This window comes from Eucyclogobius newberryi, unplaced genomic scaffold (genome assembly GCF_026437365.1).
Source record: "Eucyclogobius newberryi isolate DKJ021-1_F unplaced genomic scaffold, fEucNew1.0.hap1 SCAF_1, whole genome shotgun sequence".
NCBI lineage: Eukaryota > Metazoa > Chordata > Actinopteri > Gobiiformes > Gobiidae > Eucyclogobius > Eucyclogobius newberryi.
The window spans coordinates 12,965,064-12,981,889 of record NW_027315723.1 but is presented as its reverse complement, the minus strand read 5'-3'; the positions used below and the strand labels follow the sequence as shown (position 1 = coordinate 12,981,889).

The window sequence follows — 16,826 nt, the reverse complement described above, 5'->3', positions numbered from 1 at the left end:
TCCGTGGATCGTTTCGTGCGGCGCATCATCTTTTCGCACGTCCCCCGCAAAGCCCACGCGTGCTCGCTCGCACTGTGGCCTGACCTCGCCTCACCCACGCAAAAGCCCTCGCGCTCACACACGCCGTGTCACGGGGTTCACGAGCCGGGCCCTATATCACCCTGAACCCGGGGTCACGCGAGGCCAGACGGGACGGTGTTTCTACACAACTCCCGCTGCTTTATGTTATTCACCAAACTGTACTTCAAATTCACGCAAAAATGAATTCGATTTAACATAATTCCCGCTTTAGTAACAAATGGTGTCCTATTTTAGTGCGGGAAAATGTCACAGTAGTGTTAAAATTATATCCTGAATTCTCACATTATCAAATGACAAATTGAAAAGGTGCTGAGATTTCTATTCTTAGCCGTGCGCACAGCCAGACACCTTTACGCATTACGCAAGGCACATCTCAGTATCTCAAATCTTGCCTGGTTTCACAATAAACTACATAATAAACTTAAATAGTCCTTAAAATTATGCATTTTTATTTGTTTGAGTCCTGGAAAACACAACCCTCAATTCGTCTGTTCTCGCTTTATTTCAGACTACATATGAAATGAACATATTAAAAATCTTTGGCTTTTTGAGTTCTGACGCAAATATGCAGGATGTGACGCAAAATAAAAAACGACCACAGAATCCTATCGAGCTCAAAATAAAAATAATAATTAGAATAACCAAAACAAAAAAAAACGACGATGTAAACAAAGTAGCCCAAATTAAATATACAACATGATCGTGTGGCTATATAAACTTTAATATAATTATGTATAGAGTATTAACACATCTGTCTTTTAAATAGTCCCCCCTCGGTGTCTTTTGAAAGCGTCTCTGTCGTGAGTCCGCGGCATCACTCGCTCTCTTCCTTCTCCTCCTGCACCGTCGTGGTCGAGTGGTTGTATAGTCCCTGCGCCATCAGCTGCAGCGCCAGCCCGTTCTTGTACCCGGTGGCCTTTTTGATCTTGGCCCGCTTATTCTGGAACCAGATTTTGATTTGGGACTCGTTCAGGCCGAGTTCTTGCGCCAGGGACTGCCGCCGCTGCTCCGTGATGTAGCGGTTCGCCTGGAATTCGGTTTTGAGTCTCTGCAGTTGCTCCGCCGTGAACGCTGTCCGGGGTCGCTTGTCCTCCTTGCCGTTCTTTTTCTTCTTCAGTTTGCGTGTCCTCGGGCCTGGCGTGGAGACAACAATAACACCAAGAAGACGTAAATGTCACAGCTGCAAGTGCACTCCACAATAAACAGCGTGTCCAAAAGCACACGTCCAAACCCCAAAAAGTGCCAAAGGAGTTCACAAAACGTCTTAGTTTTTGAAGTTGTTTTTCATCCAAATAGGTTTAAAGTTTGTTCTGATATCAAGTGTAATTTATGTTGGCATCTGTGCTAACTGTGCTATTTCCTAAAGGTCCGTTTATACGTTTAGAAATAATAACCGAGTGCCCAAGGGCCCAAACACAACACGCGCATTGTTCTAAGTTTCTTCATCAACACAAAATAGTGCGCACTCTAAACCAATGATTCAAATACTTAGTGGAAGAAAGGAATCAATTGGATAACAGCCAACAAAACAAACATTTTCTACTTTTCTATCATTATGGTATTGTGATAACACCAATTAACATAATAGACACGTGCCAAGCTCCTGCATAAAATAATACAAATAATAATAAATGTTTTAGCTAGAATGTTTGGGGAAAGCAATAAATAAAATGGACTGTAAACCAATGTATAATACTGAATTCTACAAAAGGGCAGAGGGCAGCACCAGAACAAAACAGAAACACTTACAGCAATACAAAAAAATACAATTAAATTATTAAAGATCAGAGATGAAAACAAATACAGGGCCAGAAATGTACGTAATACATTAACGTTTTGAACCAAATGTCTATAAATATTGTTTGAATTCGACTGTGTTCAGGAGACGAACATTAACATTAATAATAATAGTAACTCATGTGACACAGACGCTATTGGTGAAAATATTAGCCACTATGAGGATAATTGAAACACAGTGAAGTCAGAGGAAACACCTCACTTCAAACCATTGTAATCTATTAATGCCGAGCTGAGAGTTCCTTTGTGTGACATCAGGCCTATATCTTTCATGGTTTGTGTGATTCATTCATGTGTAATGTATTTTGTGTAGCAATTTCATCATCATCATTCTCATCTTAAACCAAATCAATGGAATAAAGAGGATTTTTAAAATAACATTTCGAAATTGCATAAACTACTACTCTGACTTACAAGTGTGAAGTCAATGAACGGGATACAGAAGTACACACGTTTTAGAAGAGCGTATTTAAAGCTGCTACTCATCTCCCAGACTATTTTAAATTGTAGAATATAAAGTTAAAATTTGCCACATGGAATAAAGTCATAACCAGTAAAGCATTTGAGAAGCCAAAAGTGTGTTTAGATGTACGGGATGGCCAGTTCCTGCTAGACTCACCAGATGAGGGCCGGTCCGAGTAGCGCGTGCAGTAGACCCAGGCGGGCCACAGCATCTGGTTCTGGTCCTTTAGAAGCGGCGGAGAGGCTGCGCTGTTGCCGCTCACAACCAAAACCGGAGACGAGTTGTCCGAGTAGCGCGTCCCGTTAGTCTGCGCCTCGCTCGGCTTAGATGAGTTCTGTTTGGACAAAGGCGAAGACGACGTGGAAGAGGAGGACGAGGGCGAGGAGGAGCTGCTGTCGCTGCTGCAGTTGGAGTCCAGGCACAGGCTCCCGGTGTCCCGGCCCGCCGCCTGGCCCCTCTCCCGGTAGTTTGGCTCTTTTCTGCAGCCGAAGTCCGGCCGGAGGATGTTGTCGATGAAGAAGTTTGTGGTTCTGTGGGCCTGCTGCGCGGCCTGGTGCGGCAGCAGCCGCGGTGGAGAGGGCAGGTTCGGGGACAGCGACATGCTCTCGTCCTCGGTCGAGTCTCGGCCGCTGCTCGCTTCCTTTGGCTCTTCCATGGACGAGAAACACAGTATTTTGTCCTCAGTGCGCCAAACTCCACTTGTTGCGTTGGAACTCCCCCCTTTTGGTATCCAAATTAGACGTACTGCATGCAAAAACAAGCTTTTTCTATGGTAAAAAAAGAGCAAAAGGTGTAGTAGTTTTCTATTCTCTGCCTTTGAGCGGCATGTTTGACATGAGAGCGCGGACACAGTGCGCACCTCCACGTTGGTCTTATGTCCGGCCGTGTCTCCAGCGCAGCGGAATATCACACTATTCACTCCAAAGTCCCAGCCACATCTCCTCTTGTGTTTTTGCTCCTCTCACGCCCAGACGGAAGCGCACACGTTCACGAGGCCAATCGGTGGCGGAGATCGTCCCTGTCACATCTGAAGAGGACCAATCAGAGGCGCGGATCGCCGAACGCACCAGTGCGTGTACACATCGCAGTTTGAAGTAAGCGCACTGTGGCTCGTTGAAAAAATAAATAAATGTCTGGAAATTGGTATTGGAATTTAGAATATTTAATATATTCTTTATGCATTTTAGTCAATTTCTTAACTTTGTTTATATGCATTACGCTTTTGTGTATTTTTTTCCTTCAGTTTCACCATATATGTTATTTAAAATATGGGTAATTTTGAAGGGACAGTATGGATCATGAAACTGATTTACCGTAGTTAAATATTGGCCTATACTGGATGGAAAGCACACTGGGGTGTTACAGCATTTCACTTTGGATTTTAAAAGTGGATACTCATTTTTAAACCATCATGTATTACATGTTTATTCACGTTTATTGCTCTCGTGCCCAGTCCTTTTCAGCCGAAAACTACTTTTCTGTGTTTTTAAGTTGTTTCTAAAGTCTGATGAAGACTTACATATTGCGTTTCAAGCAGGTATTTTCCCACTGATCATAAGAGCAGCCATGTTGAGTTGCTGAAATCTTCATCCTCCCCGACCCGAGAGCGTAAGCCAGGCTACTTCATTAAACTCCAATTAGGACAGTATCAATATGGTGTTTAGCTGCGGCGCCATTGTGCGTAAATGAGCACTCATTGCGCTCTTATCTGTCGCACCAACCAGAGGCTCCTCCAGCGATAATTTATAGCTTTTAATTAGTCTTGATGCCGCGCGTTCAGTCTGGAGCCCGTGGCCGGTAAAGGGCTGAATAAAAGCCGAGTCAAAGCGCTGTCAGGGCGCGTGGCAGGGCCCTTAATCAAAGTGAAGCAGGGGCCGAGCGCGAGCCACGTCTAATTTCCAAGGTGCTGATAAAGCTTGTTGAATAATAGCGCGGGCCCTTGGAGACACCATTTACAGAAATGACTTTATTGACGGCTTAACGGCGGTGATTCATTTTACCTTTCATGTATTGGGAGCCGGATTTGTCGCGCGTAATAGGATGATAAATGCACTTATACGCGCCGCAGCCTCGTTTTTATTGAGTAGCCTGTATAGCAAGGTGCAGGTTCACGCATGCGCACGTGCACTGGAGCGTGAGCTTGTAGACTGAGCTCGCACATCTAATATGAACAAGGCCTATAGTTTCATTGTTGTGAATGAATCACGTTTTACAACACATCATTAAATAAGTTGTTACCCATGGTCACCCAACACCTTTGTTTTGTTCTGAGATGAGTGCCATTTTCTAAATAAATATGGGCCATTGTAAGACAGAAGCTCTAATGTTTATAATGTGCTTTAGGAAATTCAAATTTAAATTCATACAGCCTTTTTCAAACTCCAGCTGCAGAAAGTAAATTATCCTCAGTGAAAATGTGTCATCAAAGTAGCGTTTGACCTTCTGTATCAGTTATGACGCACAGGTCTAGTGCATATCATTATTTGGACCCTCTCACTATATGTGAGAGGGTCTATTTAGGTGGCATGGTAGCGCAGCGGTTAGCACTCTTGCTTCACAGCAAGAAGGTCCTGGGATCAATGGGCCTTTCTGTGTGGAGTTTGCATGTTCTCTCCATGTCTGCATAGCACTCTGGTTTCCCCTACAGCCATGTCCAATAAACTCCACTTAAAATTAGATGCTCAGTGGTACTTTCCTGGTTAAATTAATAAATAATTAGGCCTACATTGAAACAAGTCTCTGTTGTCACATACTGGCTGTAAGAATATGTAGGCCTACTATAAAGCGTATTTGATGGGCTATTTATTGCTGTAATTTCGTTTTTAATTGTTTATTAATGCAGACAGCATGTCCCGGACGTTGTAGAAAGTGACTCCCCCGTGCTTCTGTCAATTGAACTGAATCTGTGCGTATTTCTGGAGTGTGCTGCCATCTAAAGACGACAGGTGCAATAACATGTTTTGTTTTGACCAAAAATCAGGTTCATGTGAGTTAAACGGGTTTGGGTTTAGCATCAGCACGTAGTAATGATGCTACCTGAGGAAAGGTTTTGGTTACACTGTCCACTGTGAGTGAATCTAACAAGGCACAAAAGCGTTGTTGACTATTTAAAATAATTTGAACCTTTTTGTTTCTTGCACTCCTTCATATATGCGTTTGTATTTCTCATCTTTTTCTCATCTTTTGAAAAAACAAATTGTGTGCATTATTTCATGTTTTGTCCCTCCAATTTCTCTAACTTCACCTGTTTCGCCAAATACCTTTTAAACTAACTTGAGTAACTTCTCGGACCACTACTTTGGACAGAAAAACTGAAAACAAAAGCAAAACTGAAAGCATGTATCCAATATGTGTAATCCATTCATTTATTTCTAAACATAACATGGCTGCATCACGTGACACAAAGACTACAAAGATCACTTCTTGACAGACGATGCCACGTTTAGAACATCCTCATGAGTACATCATCATGTCACGTAAACCTTAGGGTTGTGGCGCCATCTAGTGGGATTAAGTATTTAGTGGCACTGCCCTCACAAAATTGGACGACCACGAAATGGTTCAATAGTTCTCAAAATATTGAGAAATTTAAAAAAAGGGGGTTAGAACTACAACCTCAAATTTGATGCTTGTTACCCAATTTGTAAACATATAATCATTGTATAACATGGGTTTAGTAATAGTTTACTTGAGATTTGCACTACACATTTTCCCCACTAGAATGCAGCGTAAACCTTGAAATTCACTGTAGCCTTCAATTTAGTTTGTTAGACATAATTATGATTTTTTTTTTTCTCCCTCTCTTTCATGATGGAGACTTGGGGGACGTGGGCACATTTAAAAGGGAAAACAAGAACAAAAAACAGAAACATTCCCAAAGTAAGCCAATGCAACAAGGGTCACAATTATATTGCTCAGAAAATATATATACAACAGCAATTATAATAGTGGTAATTTATTAACTGCATTTACTTTTTTGACCATTTTAAACCAATTGTCCTCAAGAAAGATTTATTTTTTTCTGTATTTTTCTCCCAGTGTTCCATGTCTGCTAAAGTTTGTCATGTTTGCATACTTACTGTCTATTATCATTCTTAGTGTTACCTCTCTCTCTCTTTCCCTCCCTGTCCTATGTAGTGTCTCTCTGCCCATTCTCTGCTCCTCTCAGTAATAATACATGAAGACTCCCCTGCCTTATGCATTTAATGAGGACAGTCCCGGTTAGAGGGCCACTGATCTCTGGTCCGCACACTCACCTGCTATAAATAATGAAGCACTTATTAATGCAGATAAATAATTAAGCTTTGGGTAGGACTTTTCACTGCTCCTAATGAGAGGTGGGGACAGAGGGCTGGACATTGTTATTGGACTGTGACAAGTGGTTTGTTGAAGCCATAAGCAGGCAATGGATTGAGCTGAGCTAATAATGTAGGAAGGAGTCACATGGATGTTTAATAATAATCCATAACATTATATAGTCCAAAAGAGACAGTAGTCTAAAATTTAACATTTTTGTTAATTGAAATTCAGAAATTTTGAATAAAATCATTTTTCTAAGTTACTAAGCCTCAGAACTGGCTTTCAACAAAAGAGGCCATATTGGCTGTTGTAATTTTAACTGCCCCATGTGCCTTAATGCAGTGATATTTTCTGAAGCTAATCAATTAATGGTCGAATTTTGTCAAAATGCTCAAGGATACTGTATTTTCCGGACTGTAAGTCGCACCTTTTTTCAAAGTTTTGGCCGGGGTGCGACTTATACTCCAGAGCGACTTATATGTGATATTATTCATTATTTTCACACTGGCAACCGCATGTCACATGTTGATTATTTTCACACTGACAACCGCAAGAGGGCGCTCTAGGGTCTAAGTGACGCAGAAGAAGAATCTGCACTTCCTCTACCTCTAGAGTTTGGGTCAGCACTAGATCATACACTCATAACTCACGGAAGTGACGGATGCGGTCCAGGAAGTGACGAAAACCAGTCCCGCTGATACAGCTCAGGCAATATCTCTCTAAAAAAGCTTTTTTTTCATTGCATTACAGTCTGTTCCACTTCACACATAGTTTGTTTTGTGCTTGAATGTTGATTGCTTTTTATTTTTGACCAAACCACAATAAAAAAATAAAAAATAGGGTTAACCCCTAAGCCTAACAACCCTCAACCCCTAAACCTAACGCCTAACCCTAACCTTAACCCCTAACCCTAAGTTTTTGTAGTAGTTAGGAGACGAGGGGGGAAAAAATGTAACAAACTAGACTGAGCAATCTATACGTTAAAAAATTTAAACACGAGAAAAATCAGAGTCAGAGTCAAACCCAAAATCTACAGCATGGCACGCCGTTGTTCAAACCGCTGGGCCAAATGATCTGGAAATGTATTGCTGCAAGACAGAAAATATACCTCGTATGTGATCTGCCCGCCACGAGGGCCACCATATTGGATTCTGTAACTTCCAAATTCATCATTTCCGGGACCGAATTTGTCACTTCCGTGAGTTATGAGTGTATGATCTAGTGCTGACCCTGGAGTTTGCGGAGTTGTTTAGAAGTGGCACTGAGGAAGAATAATGATTTGGGGTGATTTGGGGTAAAACTGATGCTAAACTTGTTAGCATGTTCTTTATGCTATAGTTATTTGAATAACTGTTAATATGTTACGTTAACATACCAGACACTTACGAGAGTTTGTTGTCTGTGCGTCATGTAGCTGAAGGTATTACGTTAGCATACGTACACCTATTCACCATGTCTCTAATCTGTTATTATTTTAAATTGAATTTCAAGATGTCTGTTCTTGGATTTTATCTAAGAAATTTCCCCAAAAATGTATACTCCAGTGCGATTTATATATGTTTTTTTCTTTTCTATCTTTGGCTGGTGCAACTTACACTCCGGTGTGATTTATACTCCGGAAAATACGGCATTTACATTACTATTACGTTTATCTATTCTCAGGGCTCAAGGTTATTGGCTTTATTATTACGGTAGCAGTGATAAAGAGAAATTATAATCTAGTCAATAATACCTCAAGAATATCAACAATAATAGCAAAAAACAATAATAAATAGTTGAGTGTCTGCGTGATGTCACGCAGGCACTATACGTTCTTGTATTTCACGTATTTTTTATTATATTTTCCATGATTTTCCATTTAGCCAGTTTCAACTCCTTAACACCTCAACCGATTTCAACATGTTATACCTCATTATGATCGCTTTCGCAGTAGTACGTGTGCTATTACTTTTGACATTTGAAAAACTTGTACTTTTCACAGAATTTGCAAGAATTTGCAAAAGTATTAGTTTTCCCCATTTAAATGAATTTGGGCAGTGAGTGTCTGCGGAATTCTTTAGACTTTATTCTTTACTCTTTAGGCTTTACTCTTTAGAATTTTGTGACAGAGCCAGTCGAGCGAGAGAGAGAGAGAGGGGGGGAGAGGGAGACTTTATTCTTTAGGCTTTATTCTTTAGTAGTTTGGGATCTCTGTCAACAACAGGTAAGATTATCTTGTGTTTTATATACAGCGATGCAATATATATACTCTTATAAATAAAGAGACTTTATTCTTCGCCTGACCAGAGGCAGGAAAATAAAGAGGAGGAACTACAAAAATGGAGTGAGCTACAAGAATAAAGTCTAAAGAATAAAGCTCTGGAATGGTGTGTGTCTGACCCCTGAGTTGTTGACCCCTTGCAGAGTCCCAGATGCTGATGTCACAGTGAAAAGACCTGAAAGAGTTATAAAACAGGATCTGAACCATAATTGCGTTTAGAGTTTAATCAGTGTATGCCACACAATGCTAACATAGCCTGGAAGCTAACACGTTTTGAATGGCTGTCATTATTATTATTACCATCACCAGGAAGTCAGGTAAAATTTTGAAAAGTATTATACTAAATAAGTCCAGGTTCCTCTATGGCATTGTTCACCTGCTTACTGGGCTTGCCCAATTGGTCACTTAGATCAAGTTCCATTGTGGCATTGACTGGCTCCTCTGTGTCATGGACATGAGCCTGTGAAGTACTTGGTCTGTTTTCACTTGTTACAGAGGTTTGACCACGATCTCTCTCGAGAGAGAGAGAGGGAGGGAGTGAGAGGGAGATGGGGGGAGAGGGAGAGACGCAGACACTCTAGCAATGGCTTCAGCCGTTGCAAATTTTCTAGTTACAACCATAACAGACATTATCATTGTTTACATGTTTCCTGTTTTCAACACATCAACTTAAAGGATGAAATGTTCACTTAACCTTACTAGTTAACAGGTATCAAGACATAATCAGTGTAATTCAGTTCACTAAAGGCTATAGTGTTATGGTTAATCTTGATTTAACACTTTGCACATCAATTCAAGTCAGCACCTTTCCATTAGAGCCTTGGTTATGTGCCAAATAGGTTTGCCTGTGGACTTGACCTTTCCATTTGATCCGAGTGGAAAAAACAGCATGATTCACATAAATGCAGAGGATTTATCGGGAGGCAAAGTGTCCAACATGTCAGAAACACATTGCTGTCTGGTAATGCGGCCATCCAACGTACGGTCTTTTAGCCTGTTAGCTTCATTCTGGCTATTAAATAACTTTTCTGCTGGCGGGTCTGCCACCTGCTTGTCTTCAATGAGATATTGCGTTGCCTGGAATAGTCTGAAGTATAACATTAAACATATTTATCTCTATGGAGACGAAGGTAGATGTCAGATTTGTTTTAATTCTTCTTACTCCCTTTGGAGCTGGCTTAAATGTTTTTGTTAATTGATATTGCACATTGTTTGCAGCGGAACTTGTTAATTGTTGATTAATGATCATTGATCTTTCTTGAGCTCAAATGAACTAATCATATGTCTTTTAAATCAATAAGAACACCTGCAATTGAATTAATGCAAGACTGATAAGTATTATTTTGGTTTAGTTTTATATTACTGAATTAGTCCTAGTTTCGTTCTCTTTAAATCCTGTCTTTTGTTAGTTCTGGTTTAGACTCAGTTTAGTTCTTATCCTTTTGGCGTCCCATGGGTGGGACAGGCACATGTGTGCCACCACATACTCATGTGCCCTCACGCTCCCCAGTCACAAAGCTTGACAATTTACTCATCAAATTCTCGCCTTTTTGAATATGTAATCCATTTTCACATGCAACAATCACAGTCCGAGCACACACGGTCTTTGTACAGAAAAGCAAAAAGTAAAAGTTTCGACTTTCCTTAACTTCAAGGCTCTGTACACGTCAAACTTCAATATTTTCCCACAAGATTGGTCTTAATCCGTTTTTTTACTTTAATTAAGTAAACTTCTTATCACAGCCAATGGAAATCTTTATAGAATGAAATCACCCATCTTCTCTTTTCCCCTTGTGGGTTCAGTCATTTCTTTCTGTCTCCATCTGTCACATTTGAAGGGCAAAGGTTAGGGAAGTAAGTCTTCTTTAAATGTTTGACTGTATCTTTGATGGTGTCTTTCAGGTTGGCGATGACAGTGAGGAAGAGAGGAGAGTCCACTGAGACCGGCTCAAAGGTCACGCACGCACGCACACACACACACACAGAGAGAGAGAGAGAGAGCTGGACACAAGAGATTTAGCACACGTTAATGTGTTTGGGTTAAAAATAAAATAAAATTGTACTTGTTATATTGAAAGAATCATACCACTAGGAATTGCAAGTCAGCTGTGCTTTTGGGTTAAATTGGATAAATTCATCGTGTTGGGTAAAAGAGGGCAACTGGATTAGATTAAAATGTATGCAGTTATGATAATTAAAGCATAGTAAGAGGTAGAAAATGTGAGGCTACAAAGGGTCAGATGTGAATGTGAAATGAAATACTGTCCCCAAGTGCAGCCGGCAGGGGTGTTGAGAGAATTCAGACAATTTACTGCATGTCTTCCTCTTCCCTTTTCCTCTCTCTCATTCCCCATTTCACCCTGTCCTCTCCTGTCTAATAAAAGCCTACGGGCAACAAAATCTTTAAAAAAAAAGACCATCACCATGTTCTGCAAATTTAAGTGCTTAACTACTTATGGAAATGTTATTGCTTTAACTAGAATGTTCAACATGGCAATACATTTAAATATCTCCATGGAGACAAGCAGGTGACAAGACTAGGCTCATGTCAGACAAATTACAGCTCAGATCAGTGGAGTGGTGACTCAAAGCAATAAAATCACATGTAATTGAATAAAACAATGCGATAACGTGGAACTTTTTAGGTCCAGCAAGAACATTTCCACTGAGACATTTTTTTTAAACTAAAAAGTACACCTTTGATGTTACTAAATTCAAACTCTCTGTTGTGATGTATTACAGTTTTTATGTTTTATTTTGCACAAACAGGATGTCAGTGTGTCTCCTGAAATTCATTCAGACAACCCAAAGTCTCCTTGCGATGCATTTGAATTGGTTTAACTGTAACATTCATAGTTTAAATGAGAAAACCATATAGTATCTAGTCATTATTTCTTCCCTCTCTGGCCTTGTTTGTCTGATTAAACCACAGAGGAGATTTACCCACTGCACTCTGACAGTTCAGTGAGTCAGCATACAGTCCACACCAAGGAATATCTCCTCTGTTTTGGGGTTATCCTGAAGGCGTTTACATATCAACCCACCACAATTACACAGCGATGATATTTTCCACTGACTTAACAAGGAAATTGATTGGTATTGTTGTAATTATACATTTCCCTACAGTGATGCTATGAACGCTTCTGTAGTTGTGTGTGCCATCAAAATATTTATGCTACAGTAGTTATACTTATACCATATATGGGTATCTCATACATGATGCTATGGGGAACCCTTCTGTTTGTAAAGTAGACCAAATGAAATATATAATTATGGCGTACAGGACCAAGTTAATTGAGTGTCTGCCTATGTCATAAAGCAGACACTATGTTCTTGTATTTTAGGATTGTAGGATTTTTTGATACGTTTCAACACTTTCAACAAGCTATACCTCTTTACGATCGCTTTCACCGTCTTATTGCTTTTGACATTTTTACATACCGTACTTTTTTCAGTATTTGCAAAAGTAAATTGCTATCGCTAATGCTAACGCTAAGCATTAGCATTAGCATTTGCGTCTCTACAGGGAGGAGGGGGTGCAGCCGGGTCACCGAGGCGCTCTCTCCCTTTTCCCCTGCTCAGGTCTGCGTTCAGCACAATCTTACAATTTGTCAGGACAAACTACTATTTGAGTCGCAAACTACGCAATCATCAACTGTGAATTACTGAGCGTCATTGGTATGCCGCAAAACGCAGCAGAAAACATAGATGGGAAGGTGGCCGCGCGGGAAGGCTGAATATTTTTCAACAAATATTGAACATTTTCAACAATACATGTAGTACTCTGACACACATGTGTTACACACATGCAGTACTTTCACACAAATACAGTACCTTTTCCACAAATTGCACATTACACTTCTTTACACAACTAAACTTCATGTTGTTGTTGTTGTTTTATGGCGGCGGGTATCCCAAGTTGTTGTTGTTGTTGTTGTTGTTTTATGGCGGTTGGCATGATATGTCTTTGTGACTAGAATAGTTGATGTTGAGAACAACAACAACTATTCTAGTCACAGGGACATATCATGACCTCATGGGCTTTGTAACACCAAAGCAATGGGAGGAGTACTTTTACGGACTACGACAGAGTCTGAGGACTACGACATGGAAGGAGTACTTTTACGGACTACGACAGAGTCTGAGGACTACGAAAAGTCTGAGGAATAAAGTCTGGCGGTAATGCAACAATTGGATGCCAACCGCCATAAAACAACAACAACAACAACAGTTGTTGTTGTTTCAGAGACCAACCGGCTTTATTCCAGGGAGACTCCTCCTCATCTTCCTCTCCTTTGACGCTCGGTGCTTCCATCGTACAGCTCCATTCTTTAGGCTTCATTCTATAGGCTTTAATATTTCCACTGATGTCCCTGCTTGGTAGCCGTGCGTCCACGAGACTGGACGAGGACAGGAGACCACCCCCATCTCGTCACTCTGATCACTCCGACTCCCCACAAGAAGACCCCCATCACTCCGACCCCCATCACTCCGACCCCCATCCAGCACCCCCAGCCCGCCCTCCACATCCGCCCAATCAAGCTCCTCTGCTCCAAGGAACCCCCCTGCAGCTCCAGCAATGATCCCGATCCCTTCAGTTCCGCCCCGAGTCCGAGCAGCACAGTTCACAACACCCACCACAAAGAGCACAAAATCCTCTCCATCCACAACCAGGGCACTCTCATTAACTCTGGAACCTGCACACCCGGGACCTCCACTCCCGAAACCTCCACACCTCCCGGGAGCCACGCCGGCCCCTCCCACCTCGCCCCGGCCGGGAGCAGCACCGGCTCCCCTCCCTGCACCCACTCCAAACCCGTCACTTGAAACTTTCTTGACTGCATCCGCACAGGATACACCCCGAGAGACCTCCATTCCATCCACCTCAGCAGCTCCTCCGCTAAACCTGCATCCCCCGTAGGCAGAGCTATGTTCTTCCCCACAGTTACAGCACTTCAGTTTTGCTCCTTCGTCACACTTCCCATACTCGTGATCTCCTGCACATTTACCACATCTTTGCCTCCCTCTACAGACCGCTGCAATATGCCCAAAGCGCTGGCACTTAAAGCAACGCAGGGGCGGCGGAACATATGGCCTGACGCTATAGCACATGTACCCAATGAACACCTTACTAGGCAGGCACCTCCCTTCAAGTGTTACCATTACCGACAAGCTGTCACATCTTACCTCAGACCGGGTCACCTTCAACCGCCTAGCGTCCACCACCGTAGCTCCAGTCAAATTCTCCTTAACTTCATCCACAGACGTCGCCGTAGGGACACCTACGATAACTCCTCTGACCGTGTTTCTTTCAGCATCAGACACAAGAATGTCCTTTACACCCAGACGTTTAGTTCCAATCGCCTTCCGTTGCTGAGCCGCGTCCTTGCACACGACCAGCAGCGAGCCATCTCTAAGGACACTCGCACTCTTGATCACTCCCACAGCTATAGTTAGGCTCTTTGACAATGCCACTGAATTCCACTCCTTAAAGGATGCACTATCCTGTGCAAGCTTTATGATCACCTTACAGTCTCTGCTCTCACCCCGGATATCAATAGCTTCAGCCTCATCCTGCTGCTCATTCCCAGAACCCTCGGACGAGCTAAGGGACTTTTTACGTTTCCGGGCACGTGCAGCCAGAAAAGGCTGCTCCTCCACGCCGTCCAGAACGTCTTCGACCACCGATCCACTCTCCTCCGCCATCTCCCGTCTCTCCAGACCGGAGACTAGCCAAACTTGTTGCCAAGTGTTAGATTACCGCCAGACTATCCAAGTATTTCGTAGTCCTCAGACTCTGTCGTAGTCCGTAAAAGTACTCCTTCCATTGCTTTGGTGTTACAAAGCCCATGAGGTCATGATATGTCTTTGTGACTAGAATAGTTGTTGTTGTTTCAGAGACCAACCGGCTTTATTATTCTTGTTGTTGTTGTTGTTGTTGTTGTTTTATGGCGGTTGGCATCCGAGTGTTGCATTACCGCCAGACTTTTCAGACTTTATTCCTGAAATGTTGTTGTATTCTTTAGAAGTTCTTCTTGGATTGCTTTGGTGTTTGAAAGCCCATGAGTTCAAAGCACGTTAGAACAACCTCTTTCTCCTCATCCTCAGCACAATCTTCAACACACCCTAACTCTATAACTAACTAAACTACATTACATCCCTATAGAGACTTTAAAGATTAAAGTCTAAAGAATATTCTTTATTCTTTAGTATTTTCAGCTGAAGCCATTGCGAGTGTCTGCATTCTTGCGTAAAAGTATTACATGTGTGTAGTAAAGACTTTATTCTTGTTAGGCTCGAGCCATGGAATGGAATGTTCATTCCATGGAATGCTCGAGTCTATTGTTCTTCCCCTGGGGGCGTGGCGCCGGGCCGTGTGGATTCACGCAGCAAGCTCCATTTTATGCGAGTTCAGGCCGTGCCGATGGCGTCGGCATGTGTGACTTTCATCAATGTTCAGGGGGTCAAAAATGCCCGAGTATTAACATGAAAAATAGGAATAATAGGAATAAGAAACCAGGGGAAGAACAATAGTATTCCATGGAATGAACATTCCATTCCATGGCTCGAGTCTAACAAGAATAAAGTCTTTACTACACACATGTAGTACTTTTACGCAAGAATGCAGACACTCGCAATGGCTTCAGCCATTGCACTTTATCTAGTTATTATCACTATTTGATCATTCATTTTTAGTACATCCCAGACAATACAAACTCTAGACGCTATTGGTAAATTTAGGAATATTTATACAAAAATATGACATTTGTATTCCTATATCTATGGAATATGGAAATTCCATTTATCCATAATCGATGCTGATACCAATATCAACTGATACCAGTGAGGGATTGAAAATAGCATTTATTAAAAAATAAAATATGATCTGGAAAAACTTCTCAAAATGTATTATGTAACTATTATATATTCAATTCAATTAGTTTTATTAACGTACTGCCTGAAATCACACCAGCAGTTCTCAATATTTTTTTATTTAACCAACAGAAAGTTAGAAAATCGAACAATGAAACAGTCATTGGTAAACAACAAAAAGGCTGTTTAACCAATGTTCAGAGGAAATAACCAAATGGATGACTGTCCCAGAGCATCCCCTGTTCTTTGCAAGGCAAAACTACAAAAAAACCCAGTGGAAGTGGAAAAAACATAATCCTCTACGGACAGGCTGTAGATAATACAGGACTGACGCACATTCATTTGAAGATACACTGTAAAGCCAGAAACATATATAATTTATAAAGTTATAAAGCTCAAACATTAGATGTTCTGAGCCAACAACATTTTTTCTGCAGTGGCATCTTAAGCATGAGAAGTTAAAAGTATGAGAAGTTAAATGCCTATGTATGTCATAAAAAACTACAGCTGGTTAAAATACATGCAAAATGATCTGCCGTAGCACCTTTTACTCCCTTGTTCACCATAGAACGGTGTTTTTTAAATTGATTTATCTTGAACTCATTAGTCTAAACCTCTATTGGTTAAACCACCTTCAGGTATATGTTGAACTAAAACCTGTTCAAAATTGCATTCACAAAAACAATTTCACAAATTCTTGGTCTGATCACGGCGGCAGCCACAACACTGGAACGCTCATTTCTCCAATAGCACCTCCTCCTCTTCCCCAAATGCATTGTGTGCCCTACTTTATCTCATCCATCAGGGCCGCACCTGTCACTCACCCATTGCTCACTGTCGGCGCCCCCACCAGGACGTGAGCGGGAGTGTCATTTGTTGTGCTGTTAGATATGCAGCTGTGCGTGTTAGAGCCTTGTTGATGTCTCAGTCATGGTAGCGGGACACTTTTTTATCCTAAATGTGTCTGAGGAGACTAAAGATTTGTAAACGGTCTGGCAGAGGACGCACTAAAGCTATCATCATGTCTAAGGCCAGTATCAACAAGGTTCTTAT

General features: G+C 41.5%; 1 protein-coding gene across 1 annotated transcript; it reads right to left on the bottom strand.

Moving 5' to 3' along the window:
• Nucleotides 1-547: 547 nt before the first annotated feature.
• LOC140380614 (homeobox protein engrailed-1-B-like) lies at nt 548-3,288 on the bottom strand. The gene is made up of 2 exons (XM_072464507.1): nt 2,498-3,288; nt 548-1,215 (listed from the first exon to the last, which is right to left on the bottom strand). The coding sequence occupies exons 1-2, from the start codon at nt 2,994-2,996 to the stop codon at nt 896-898; spliced, it is 819 nt and encodes a 272-aa protein (XP_072320608.1). The 5' UTR covers nt 2,997-3,288; the 3' UTR covers nt 548-895.
• Between the last annotated feature and the right edge of the window lie 13,538 nt (nt 3,289-16,826).